Source organism: Periophthalmus magnuspinnatus, chromosome 14, assembly GCF_009829125.3.
Source record: "Periophthalmus magnuspinnatus isolate fPerMag1 chromosome 14, fPerMag1.2.pri, whole genome shotgun sequence".
NCBI classification, from domain to species: domain Eukaryota; kingdom Metazoa; phylum Chordata; class Actinopteri; order Gobiiformes; family Gobiidae; genus Periophthalmus; species Periophthalmus magnuspinnatus.
In genome coordinates, this window is record NC_047139.1 from 31593989 (window position 1) to 31607591 (window position 13603).

Below are 13603 nucleotides of genomic sequence, written 5' to 3' on the forward strand. Positions count from 1 at the left end.
CCATATCAAAAGACAATATATAATGTGTATTTGTATATAGAATATATTCAAAACAAGTGGTATGGGTCAAAATAAATATATATTTACAAACCACACACTACAAACAGTGAACAAACACACACACTTCAAAATGTAAACAAACACACACTGGAAACTAAAAATACACTGTACATGTGACAGTCATTCTGTGACAGAGGTTGGAGGATCGAGTCCCGCTCGGACCGACTTCTGTCATTGTGTCCTTAGTTCTGTCATTGTGTCCTTAGTTTAACTTGTACAAACATCCACAGTGTCCTCGGTCGCGTACTTCCTGTTTTGTCCGTTTCGTCATGTTTAAAATGAAAAACTGCTGCAAAACGGTGCGTGAAATTACGAAATTACGCGTCCGTACGCGCGAATCTTACCCGAGGGCGGGCCGTCGGAACGTTAAGGGGTTAAACACTTAGAATAATTAGCGAGTTTTCAGTCCACGGCCGTGTCCCAATTCGCCAAATGCACCCTTTGAAGGGTCCCTTCGAAGTACTCTTCAAAGCGTAGTTTGAAGGTTCCGGTCGAGAATCTGCCCTCCTCAGTGTAGCCGCCATCTTGCTGAAATGGGACAGGTCTGCACCACGGACCGCACTTCCACCGCTGTCTTTGAGCGTACGATACGCACATTACGTGCGTTATTTTTAATGATTTATTATTTAATAGAAGAAAAGTCAAGATGTCGTCGTCACAGCCGTTTCTTTCTGTTTAGATTGAATATCAATAGGCAAATATAACGTTTGAGGTGATTTTTTTACTCAATTGTAGCTACTTCATAACTTTAACAAAATATACCTTGTGAAAACGTAATAACAGAGACAGAGGTAACAATATAATTTTTACATTCATAGTCTATAAACCAGAGAACACTGATTATTTGTACATATAGTGGGATATTGCAGTTTAATGGTTCGGTATTTTGGCCAGTGGCTACACCACTTTAATAACAGTAGAGGGCACTGTTTCCCTTCTATGTCGTGCCAGTTCTTTTCATTTGATTATTATAAGGTATTTTCTAGCAGTGCAGCGCTACATCAAGCTAGTGTCTTGATTTACTAACACGAAGGTAAATGACACGTTAACACATGAAGATTTTGTGCACATCTCAGGACTCTCTTCTGTCCTTTCCTAAGAGTCCGTTGCTTCATTGTTCACATTACCTGTGTGGATCATTAAACTCTTCTGACTTTACGTTTCAGTCTCTTGGTTTTTGACGCTTACAATAGAAACGAACATTCTTACATTATTCTTATTGCAATAATAATTTCTCATGATAATAATGTCTCTTATTGTCTAGCAATAACTGCACATTCCTTTATTCCATGTAACTCTCCTCCTTTTTAATCATCAAACACACGGCCTGTACTTATCTTTATTCAGATTTAAAAGTTTCATGTCACACTGTTGTAGATGAGGTAAACCAGTACGAACATTTGAACGTGTATTGCGCAGTGGACTCCATTTTCTTCTCTTTTTTGCGTAGCCGCGGTGCATGATGGGATATAGAAGTGCGTGAAGTGTGCACGGATGCACGCTTCGGTTACGTCCGATCTCCAAGGAAACGGTGCAAAGGGAAGGGCAGGTTTTCGGCCGCATTCAGTAGGGTGGGTTGAAATGGGACAGCCCTTGTCGCACCGGAAATTACGTAACTGCCCTTCGAATCGCCCTTCCAATGGTGATTCTAAGGCCAGGTGGGCGAATTGGGACACGGCCCACGTCGGCCACATCGGCTAAAACTCTGGTAGCGGCGCATGAGGACGCCTGTCAATGACGTTGATAAACTGCGCAAATACGTATGTGAATAACATAATTGGCTGGAGCAGCTCGTCACCGGTCACACTCACTGACTCACACTGAAAATAGCGCAGAATGAATTGTTGTGTGTTTATTTTATTTTCAACTCCGGTTCGATTTTCTGTGCGCGGAGACCGTGTCAGCAGTGCGCAATTGCGCACGCGCGCAGCTTAGAGGGAACAGTGCTGTGGACTAGAGGAGGGAAGGGAAGGGCCAAGACGAGAGCTATTGCGTAAGTGGAAATATGCAGACCGGGTGACATTATTGATGTGTGAGTGAAAGGAAAGTGTACTGTCGAGGATGACACCCAGACTGTTGACCTGAGGGGAAAGATGGATAGTTGAGTTGTTGATGTTGATTGAGAAGCTGTTAGATTTGGAGAGTGTGGATGGGGTGCCTACTAGGAGGACTTCTGTTTTGAACACTACATAAAAAGACACAAGACGCAAGACGCTTTTTTCTAACTGTCTGCCATGAAATCAGACTAAACGGGTTAGGGTTAACCCAACTGTGAAAGTCGGGGGTGGCAGCAACATGTTGTGGGGCTGTTTTGCTGCAAGAGGGACTGTTGCACTTCACAAAATAGATGGTTCAGTATTTATACATAATGTTCTTTCCTCATGATGCCAACATCTCAAGACATCAGCCAGTAAGTTGAAGCTTGGGCATAAATGGGTCTGCCAAATAAATCATTACCTTGTCACTGTTAAGGCCGTAATCTTCATTTTCACTGTGGTCATTTTCCGTGCTGTCATGCCTGTAAAGATATTGTTTTCAGTGTGTCTAGTTACTGTAAAATATGCAGCATATCTGACTTTCTCACAAACAGTCACATCTCTTACCTGGCCTTGCCACGGTTCGGGGATGCTGGGTTTGACGAGGAATCATCGTTACTGCCGGTGTCTGTTCGAGACGCTTTACTCAGCTGTTTTCCAGCCGACGCTAAAGGCTTGTTCACAGCTCCCAAAACATTGGCTGACTTGGGCTAGATGACAACAAAATGTATTTTTGATTATATGGGAAAAAAAATCTTATAAAACCTTTGTTACAATTTACCTTTCCAGGTGTAAAAAAGGACTTCATCTCTGGAGGAAGGTAATTTTTTGTGTTGCTGAAATTCTGAAAAACAAAAGCAACCGCTTGTTATTATTAAACATAACAACGAAGCATCTACGAATAGATTTTCCTGTAATGAACAAAACTGTAATTTTCTCCTTCAGAGATACAAACCTTGTCTGGTTTGGTGAAGAAGCGTGAGGGGAGCACAGGATCTTTTGGGGACTCCAGACTGTATGTGGTGCTCTTGGACATAACAATGTTCATTGCTACATCACACACAGTGTACAGTTTCTACAGCACAGAATAAACTAAGGTTATTACAATATATTGTAAATAATTAATAAATACATCTATATTTCCTGTACCTCATTGGTTTTGGCATCTGTAGGCGACTGTGCATCTTTCGTCTGTTTTATGTTTTCTACCATTTTCCTGATGAAGGCGTGACTGTTGTTCTCATTTTTAGCCATTATGATCTCAAGGACAAACCACAGAGCCCTAAACCAAAAAAACAAATTTCACAGATCAGCATGTTAGCAGTGTTGTCTTCTGACCAATAGGGTGACACATGTTTAATGCTCTTTGACATTACTTACTCTTTAATTTCTTTTAGCTGCTCAATGTCTGACACTTTGACATAATCTGGGTCATGAGCCAAAAGGTGGATGGTATAGGGCACAACATATTCGGGTAGCAGGGAAAACAACTTGTCTATAAACAAATAAAAGATTTGAATCCAAGTGAAATTACAGTCATTTTGAGCCTTTTTTCCTTACCACTAATAGCAGCATGTTGTTTAAGATACTCCCGGCGGATGTTGACATTTTTGACCAGACATTGGCGAGCGTGGGCCCTTCTCTCCTTCACAGGGTCCTTGGCACATAAGGCGAAAATGGCCATGTACTCAAGGGGTAGGCGCAGGCGACAGAGCCCCCGGTGGAGCTTCTGGGCAAAACACTGTCGTACCTGGTAACACTCGTCCTAAATGTGGACCAAAAGGGAGGAAAAATCCTTAAGCAGAAAAATAATTTGTAGTAACAGTAACAGCAGTGGTAAATTGTAGCAATAATAGAATAACTTAGAAATAGTGTAAGTAGTGAAAAGAATGAATAATGGAAGTAGAAAAGGTACTAGTAATTAGTAGTAAGAAGTAGTAATAAATAAAATAGTACCACAGTAGTTGTAGTATCCTTACATTAATGACAAGTGCACAGAGCTGGTACTGCTCCAGAGTGATGATCTCATGGTAACACGGCTCCTGGGCCAGTTTTAGCAGAGCACAGGCTGCGGCGAGTCTCAGCCGGGACATGTCCGGTTTACTGCAGGATGATGAAAACAGAAGTGTTAGTATTAGTGACTCACTTGCATAAAAGTATTCAAAGGCCAAGTTGCGTACCCCATCCTGCCCTGCTCGGTCAGGTCTCCGTCGCTGTGCAGAATGGCAGTGAGCATCCTCAAAGTGGAGTTTCCAGATTTACTCTGGTTGTTCTTCACTCCCAGTAACCACCGCACCATTAGCTTTATGCCCTGGATCTGCACGCAAAATACAATATATTTAGTCTCACTGTTAATAAAAAAAGTATAAAAATATGTGTGTGTGTGTGTATATATATATATATATATATATATATATATATATACACACACATACATACACACACACACACGTGTAAATAAAATATATAATATATTTATATAATATAATATACACATATGCAGTAAGTTTGATAATATTCTTCAAATGGAATGCTGCTGATGACTAATCATGACTTTTTGGATAATACATTAAATTAACCTTTGCTTGAGTCTCAGGGGACACTTCATCATCAGGTACCCAGAGTTTAGTCGTCTTTTTGCCTGGGATCTACAAAGAAAAAAATTCATATTATCAAATTCTTTCTAATGTTATACATCTGTAATGAGAGGATGTATGTACCCTGTCATTCATGAGCAGATCCTTCACGATGAAATTTGCGACTAAAGATTTGAGTGGTGCAGCAAACTGCTCCGGAGCGAGCTGTGCCAGGTGTCCCAGAGTGGTGAGCGGTGTTATAAGCTGCTCTAGATTAGCAGGATCCAAGCCTTTGTGTAGGGGCTGAAGAGGAACTAAAATATTAATATTACATTTATGGCATACGGCAAACACTATTGTGTCGTATTCTGCTTACCTCAAAGATCTGTGCAAAATGTGTGTCTCTATTGGTGAACATAGCGTTGATGCAGTGGATGGCATATTTGGCCTGACGTGGGGGGCCTCTCTTTGCCTTGGACTGCAGTACAGGCAACAAAACACTAGGGGGCACAAAGGGAAAGTAATCATTGTGTGCTTAATGGGCAATACAATATTGAAGACATTTTAATGAACACTGAACAGATTTTAATTTACCATCTTAATCACACTGCGTTTTGTATTTTTATCTCTCTATGTCTATGTCTTTCCCTCTATCTTTTTGCATCAGTGGTTAAGACTGAAATATGGTTAAATAACATTTTAAGAAGCTACTTTTTACAACCATTACAAGAGGAATAAAAAAAGTACAAACTACAAAATTATTTTGTGAAAGGATAATTATCTAAATAACTTATATCAAACTTACGATTTGATGTGGGGGAAGCTTTCCTCCATCTTGCTGCCTGTGTTTTTGAAGATTTGCAGCGCAGCCTCAGCCACTTTCTCATCGTCCATTTTCAGACATCCCAAAAGAGACTCGAATGTCTCCGCAGAGTGGAACGAAACCGGGTGAGTGAAAGACAGCACCTGATTCAAGAAACAAGACAAGCTGGTTTAATGAAAGGGACTTAGGATAAAAAAGTCCATCCAATTTTTATTTATAGTTTTATTATGTACAGTGTTTTTGTTTAATCATGTACCTGATTTTTGTTTTACCACCCATAGTTGATTTGTGTTTATATTGTAGTTTATGCAGATTGTAGTTAAGTATTATCTTTAGTAAGCTGTGTCTGAAGTGCACCTCATTAAGTGTTTGTTACAATTGTGTTATTACAATCCAATACATCAACACATTAAAATAAGACTCATGGATTGCAACTTATTTGATTTTTCTATCCTTTTACTTACGTTGTTTAATCTTTTGTATTAAGCCCAATTATGATAAATTATATGCATTTCCTTATTATTGTCAAGGGAGAAATGGTCACAGTTGTAAACTTGTATACAAGTCTACAAGCCATTTGACGTGTTTATGCTTCAAATATGTCATTACATTCTCTATAAACCTGTACAAATCAAACTAAGGGGAAAACCACAGGGAGGCATTCTGCTCAAATGCACAATCACATTCTGTTGTTCTTTGTGTCATTTGCCTTCTCAGTTTCACACTGTATTTAATCACAGCTGACAGAGCTACAGATGGTTATTTACAATAAAAGGCCTCTGGAGCACCAACATAAGCCCATTATGGAAGACAAGTGTTTTTATAGCACGCTTTGCAGCCCTTGTCTGTAAAGCTGTACAAAAGGCTGTAAAATGATAGAAATGTCTTTTTATGCTTAAAGAAAACAAGTGCTAATCCAAGTTGAGTTCAGAAGCAGAACAATTAAGATAAGGGTGCGTTCACACTTCGTGTGGTCCTGGATTGAGGTCAGTTTAAACGTTATGTAGACCTGGTTCAATCATGTGGTGTGTGTGCAAGTGCGAATGTACCCTTAATGAACCAAGATGAAATTTAGGAATGAATTGTCAAGTGTCAAGCATTTTTCCTTTATACAAGTAGGGCATCATTTCACCTTGAGCAATTCTAGTCCCGCTCTGATAGCCTCTTCAGTAGGAACACCCTCCTCCTCATCATCTGCTGTGCCTTCTATAGACTTGTTCACCTGTTTAATCAAAGCACTGAATAGAACAAAAGACCCAAATTAGTTATTAATTTGTTGTTGTTGGTTTTTTTTTAAACAAAAAACAAAAATCTAATTTTAATGGTGTAATAGTTTGTGGCTAAATACCTGATGGATTCTGTGTCAATGTGAACTGGAGCGATTCGCTCCAACAGGAACTTGACCATCTCCAAGAATGGGTTGCTTGGTTGTTTGGGGCTGCCGAGCTTTTTGGTGATGTCTCTCTGAAAATTACCAAAATATATATTCAGAACAGGAGCATCACTCAATCACTCTATGATCCAAGTTTATAGAATGATCTTATAATGTATTAAGAGCCAATTTACATAACCAATGTAGATTAGGCACCATTCAAAATGCTGTCAATTTACTCACCATTACATTTTTTTTATAAATAAATATACTACGCTTTCAAACTTAAAAGTTAAAAACAGTTAATATTCTTGAATACTGTAATAAAATGTTTACATATTCAAGCAAACTATGTAACTTCTTTGGAAAGCAAATCACCGGTGACTTTGAATATTCTAGATTACATTAACCTTGTCTACCTATGGAGAGGCAGCCCTGCTCACAGTAAGCATGCATCATTTTCAAGGTGAAATGAAAGATGGATACGTTTAATGGCATACTGCAGAGCCTCCACCAGAAAGGTTACATAGTAAGTCATAATTAAATATGATTTTTTGTGTGAACTCATTTCATAACAGGACAGTACGTTACTCACCACACATATTTCTGCCTGTTTGCAAGAGCAGGATGGACTGACCAGGGTCTCCAGCTGGTCTCTGATCCTCTCATCATCATCCAAAACTTGGGCCAACTTCTTCACAAAGTCCTGGGCTTTACCTGGGTCTGGCAAGTTCCCTATGGACACAAATTGCAAGAGACATTTAATAGGTGTGCCAAGTTTTTAATGTTAATGTTACAATACAGGTGGGTATTTAACTTACTTGTGATGACCATGACTTTGGCAAATACCGCCTTGTTTGATGCTTCAGACTGAGATGATTAACATGCAGCAATTACATATTTTACACACACACAAAAGAACACTCTAAACGCATAAAGATGATCACTTGTGCAGATTTTTGTGAAATTCATTTACCTTGGGCTTTTTGATCAGGTCGAGCAGATCTTTTACATGGTGCCTTAGCATATTCTGGCATTTCCACATCTCGTTCAAAGCCCTGCAAAAATGGAAGCATTCATTCAACAAAATGATAACCTCTTTAACATTTCAATACATTTCATATCCTTCACTGAATGCATGAATCTCTTAAATTTTGCTGAAGGTAACCTAACTATCATTCTACCTATATACCGGTATTCACCATCCCTCCTCTGTACATGTTAATGTTATGTAAATTAGTACTACTGCTTGCATACTACATAACTCAACAATAAATAATTCTGGAAAGCCATTATGTTCTGTAAAACCCTTATTTCAGCTGCTAAAACGTACTTTACTGCATTAGTGTCCAAAGTGGCATAAAGGTAATAGAGACACTTCATCCTCTCCGTTGTCTCCAGGTTGTGAGGAACCATGTACTGAGCAAAGACTCGCTCCACCAATAACCTACAAGGAGAAGATTTACCATCAGTTTTATGATTGAAATTGGTCATAAAATCATAATAAATATGAGCTTCATTAAACAGTGGAAAGAAAATTGAAAAACTGGTGGGCATGGTGGATTTAAAAGAACCAATTCATTTTATTGAAATTGTGATTCTAGTCATAAAATTACTTTAAGTATTTATATCCACTGAAGGACAGTTCCAAATGTCCTGGACTGATGTGTGTCAAACGGTGAATTCTAAACAACAGTGAATGGGAGAAGATGTAAGATAATGCGCCCCAGACAAGACAAGACACATCAGACAAGAACATGGTGCCTTTAACCCACATACACATTTCTATTTTATAGGATAATTTATTACAGAGGTGGAAAATATGCAAAGAAATCATATCACACAATATTTTAAATCAGGAATTTAAAAAAATTTAAAAAAAGATGCATGCATGCAGTATCGTTTTTATCTGCTTTTAAAGGGTAATTATTCCTCTGTCACTTACTCAGAGCATGACAATACGCAACAATGTAGTAGATTATTCTTGTATGCACAATGAGCTTGGTAATAACAGTTACACAAAAATATAATATAAGATTTTAATAAAACTAAGGGTTTTACATTTATTTGTAACAACCTTTAAAAAAACAAAAAAAACAAACCTTTATAGCATCATACATAACTGCCAGATAAAATATTCAAAACAAACTAATTCTGAAGTGTTATTTGTACAGGGGCACACCTGTCGTCGATGCTGTTCTGGTAGTAGATGTGCAGCAGTTTGTCTTTGATCCAAGAGATCTGCTTGGATGCCTCGCGCCCTCCCTCTCCATTCAGAGAGTACTTCCTGTAGACTGACGCCAGCCCCATCATGGCCTCTTTACGAACACGCCACTGAGTGGAGACAGAGACATAGACAGAGGATGTGAGCGCCTGTAAACTGCAAGTATCAAGATCTGTATTCAACCATTTATGCACATTTTTATTATTATTTTTTGTTTATTTGATTGGGACAGTGCATGTTAATGAACATACATGACAAAAGCACAAATGTAAACATGCTGGATTGTAGCCATACGGCTAATTTCCATCCGTAGTCCCACGGGTCAGGGTCACAGGGATCAAAAATACAACAACAATAAAATTTACATTAAACAATGATCAGGCCTTAAATACAATTTTCAACCATACAATCTTACAATCTTAGTCACTTTGCACAAAACTCCATTAACATTCACATTCATACACTATAAAACACTAAATACAAACTTTAGAGGTGTACAACTGGAAATAAGGCAAAATCTTTTATTAAGTCATCATTTAAAACTGGCACTTCTGAAGGCTCTGCAAGGGCATGCAGGCAAAGAAAACATTTTTAAACATGCAAGAGGCAGCCAGGGAAGAAAACACTCTGAGAATCTCAGTCTATAGGTTTCAAAGTGACATTGCCATAGCAATTAGCTAAATATTTGCTCAGTGGAATGGTGAAATGTCCTTGAAATGACACTTATACACTGAAGTTGAAACCTATGAATTAACAGTGATTATGGTGTGAAACAAGCCAATTTATACATTTTTTTCTATTATCCTAAAATGAAACACATCAATTCATTTTTCAAGGGCCTGATAGAAGCACTCACCCGCTTGTCCAGAGTCCTCTCTTTAACAAAGTTGAGCAGTGCATCATTGACCAGAGACAGGTCCTTCTTGGCTGCGGTTACTATAGAGACGATGACATCATGGCGGATGGCCTCCTCTGGATCATGTGACCTGACCTTGAGGAATTCTGGGAAAGAAAGAGGATACTAGATGTGGTGAGGAGCAGCACATATGAACCAGATGAGGAATAATGAGTTGCCCACAATCTTTTACATTTAGTGATTTTAGTCAACACGTAAATTTAAGTATTTCAAGCATCCTGATGGTAAAATATATATGTAATATTTTTATCTTTACCCATATCAATATCCTACTATTAGAGTTCACACAACACGTCACCATTACATTTTTGTTGCTCTATCCACCTCTGACATTCCCGGCCTATGTTGAGGTGTCTTACCCGTGAGGTCTTTTGCCAGGTCTGGGTGGTTCATTAGACAGTGACTAGCGAACTTTACACACTCCAGTCGAATGGGAACATGGATATCATTAAACCTTAAGAAAGAAAAAAAAAAAATGCTGCTTGTTCAAATGTACAGGTTTAGAGGCTATTGTCACACATCACAATAACACCTTTCCTTCAGCAGAAACTATGTGCCATAGTTTGGCACAAATATTGTGCACAAAGAGACATTTTGTGCTAGAAGCAGCCAAATGAGGCAGAATGAAAACCAAGGCCAATTTCTGACACCAAAATGTTCCAAAAACAATTTTATATCATCTTATGAATGAATCTGCTCGCAGTGAGTAGTATATTGTTCCTTTTGTTGATTTATTGTGGTAGTCTGCGTAATCCCTCAGTCGTCCAGGTATGAGCTATGGCAAAAGAAAAAATAAATTCTTCCAACTGGACAAAAGTTTTATTGTGAAGATGTTTGGCTGCTCATCCAAACCGCTTCTTCAGTACTGGTCAGATTGCTGGTGGGCACTGCCTTGTATCTATAAAGTTTTGTACAGTTGACAGAATTTAATTTTTCTTTTACTATATTATGGTACCTAAAAACGTGCCAATTGTTAAAAGCCATAAATAAGAAATACACTTAGAAAGAAACAAATACTGTTATTTTGAAAGTGTACTTATTTGTATTCATTTAGGTTAGATTACATAAATGGAAGTAATGGCTCCATAGCACTCTGATCGGTGAAATATTGTTTTGATAGGTTGATGTTTTGAGCAGCAGGACTCACCTCCCCAGGTAGCATTGCCATAGAGGTTTGTTCTGCGCCGCCAGCTCTGAGTCTTTGGCTCCGAACATTTTGGCCAAAAGCTTCACCACCTGCAGCCGCTCATCATTGTCATTACTCTGCAGAAAATAATAAAATTATTATGATAACACAATAAGCTTTCCCTGTAATGTTCAAGCATTTTGTCATTAACAGGGCTTTGTTTCAACATATCAGCTGTACTTACTTACCTTAACCTATGCTGTATTGATAAAAACAGAGTTTCTTTCTTGGTGTAATTAAATTCATTATTAACCAAATATGGTATTTGAAAACTAATAAATGCTGTTTTACTAGCCAAAGGGGAAAATAAAATTATTTAAAAAAGCATCTGTCAGTATACAGCCTTAGGTAAAACAGAGGAAAGAAAACACTCATTGGACATTTCAGAATAATAGCTTTGCCTAAAACTTGAGTAATAGAAGGGAGGAGTCTGCTAGAATGTGACTCACAAATGCTTTTATAGACCATATCAAAACAACTATTAGAACCAAGGTTAAAAGCTTTTTAGTGCTATACATCCACCAATTGTGCATAAACAGGAAAGTCAGCTAAAATAGAGGCAACTTTTTGCACCCCTAAAAAGGCTGGGAGAATATATGAAACATCTACCCTTTTATTTCAAAATTATACTTTAAGTTGATGCCATCATCTTCCCATCTATTCAAAACAACCAATAATTAAGTTCTAAATGAATTGTCTATCGTTTAGTAAATGTTGGTAAATGTACCAACAGCAGCATCTGTATTTGTGTTACAATGGAAAGCTTTATAAAACAATTTTAGACCTGGCCTATGGCAACAATGGTGCAATCTGTGTACTGTATATTAATATCTAGTCATATTTAGAGAGGATTGCTCTCAAGTGGTGGTGAAGTATTCCTCCGCTGGGAACAAACCCAGATAAGAAGTGACCCTTTCACACTGGTTTAACTTGGTGCATAATAGCTTAATAGAAAAATCAGTTCAACGCAGTGGATACAATGAACAAGGCATAAAAGATTTCTGCACTTCGCTTGTCCTCTCCTGAGCATTGAAGGGGAGGAGAAATTGAGATAAAAAAAAATAAAAAAAATGTAAAAAATGGCCCAGAGGAAAAACAGAGCCATGGAGCACTAGGGGAGATTTTATCATAGCTATTATTTTTGATGAGACTGGACTAACAGTTAATGAGTATTATCCATCAGAGATACTGCAGAGGCAACATTATGCTGACTGCTCCATCTTTCTCATATGAATCAACCCACCTCCAGTGGTAGTCTATCTGTTTTTATTGACAAAAATGCTTAGAGTGTTTTGATCTGAAGTGGTGAAAAAAAATCAGATAATGTGAGAAGGAAAGTAGAGCCTGTGTCATTTCTGCTGCCACCACAGATAATAAGGTTACATTTTAATAGTGCCATTTGTCTTGTAAAGTGCAATAAGATGAGGCAAAACAAACAGTCATTAAGTTGTTTATTATGACTAATGTGGAGGCAGGCAGTGGAGTTTAATGCTACACTTGTGCATAATAGGGTTTGGTGACTAAGCATAGTATATTCAAACAGTACATACTCAGCGTGATCCATCTATTCCAAGAATTTGGAATATTTGCCATATGCAAGTGGACCTTTTAGGAGAAAATTATTTAGATTGCACTACTAGCTGGTTTGATTCATGATGTCAAGTTTAACAAATTAATCAACACTGGGATACTCATACTTTTGACTCAGCTTTTGGGACATTATTATATAGGCCTTATCTGCAGCAGTAAATTATTCCTACAATTAAAAACTTCGAAAATTTACACACAAAAAAAATCAGGCCAAATGATAACCTTTGATAACAACTTCCAACATCCATCAGAAAACTACTACTACCCTAAAACACTTTTTCCCAAATATATTTAAATGCCTTTCAGGATGCACTATTTATTTATGGTAAGAATGATTCACAAAATGCTGCACAAATATCCGATTCAGCAACAGGAATCATATAATGAGCTTTTTGTAATACCTTGAGTTTAAACTCAAGTTGTGGCAGCACTGACAGCAGCAGATGACTGTCGATGTTGTATAACTCCAAAATGAGGTCGAAAACGTGTTCAGACAAATCGCTCACGGATGTCTTCCCCAGCATCAGCACCTGGTTAAAAAACTGCAGAGGAGATGAGAGAGACAGAGCAGACAGTGTTAAGCTCAGCTTTATCTTATTATACAAGTTCGGGTTCACTCGGAGCAGAGGACAGATCTCTTGATGATAAAGTTATTATTGATTAATCCAAAAAAATCATCACAATTATTTAGGTCACAATATAATTCAATTTTACAAGTTAAATATTTAAAATGTTATTGCTTGTCATGAAACAGTATAACATACACATTAAACATATTTGAATAAACTTATACTAGCCTGTAGAACCTCTAAATTTCATG

The 13603-nt window shown here is 37.9% G+C and overlaps 1 protein-coding gene across 1 annotated transcript in view; it reads right to left on the reverse strand.

Annotated features, from left to right (window-relative positions):
- pds5b (PDS5 cohesin associated factor B) overlaps positions 1 to 13603 on the reverse strand; it is a 28440-nt gene that overhangs the window by 3639 nt on the left and 11198 nt on the right. Inside the window, exons 8-31 of the mRNA XM_033977963.2 lie at positions 13185 to 13325; positions 11155 to 11270; positions 10367 to 10461; positions 9948 to 10093; positions 9050 to 9201; positions 8201 to 8314; positions 7844 to 7925; positions 7689 to 7737; positions 7463 to 7602; positions 6844 to 6959; positions 6628 to 6733; positions 5478 to 5638; positions 5049 to 5172; positions 4817 to 4975; positions 4676 to 4744; positions 4277 to 4413; positions 4076 to 4199; positions 3657 to 3861; positions 3477 to 3591; positions 3246 to 3378; positions 3052 to 3171; positions 2878 to 2940; positions 2664 to 2806; positions 2518 to 2578 (exon numbers count right to left, since the gene is read on the reverse strand). Of these exons, the coding sequence (XP_033833854.1) occupies positions 2518 to 2578; positions 2664 to 2806; positions 2878 to 2940; positions 3052 to 3171; positions 3246 to 3378; positions 3477 to 3591; positions 3657 to 3861; positions 4076 to 4199; positions 4277 to 4413; positions 4676 to 4744; positions 4817 to 4975; positions 5049 to 5172; positions 5478 to 5638; positions 6628 to 6733; positions 6844 to 6959; positions 7463 to 7602; positions 7689 to 7737; positions 7844 to 7925; positions 8201 to 8314; positions 9050 to 9201; positions 9948 to 10093; positions 10367 to 10461; positions 11155 to 11270; positions 13185 to 13325 (2871 nt within the window). The remainder of the gene's footprint in view (positions 1 to 2517; positions 2579 to 2663; positions 2807 to 2877; positions 2941 to 3051; positions 3172 to 3245; positions 3379 to 3476; positions 3592 to 3656; positions 3862 to 4075; positions 4200 to 4276; positions 4414 to 4675; positions 4745 to 4816; positions 4976 to 5048; positions 5173 to 5477; positions 5639 to 6627; positions 6734 to 6843; positions 6960 to 7462; positions 7603 to 7688; positions 7738 to 7843; positions 7926 to 8200; positions 8315 to 9049; positions 9202 to 9947; positions 10094 to 10366; positions 10462 to 11154; positions 11271 to 13184; positions 13326 to 13603) is intronic.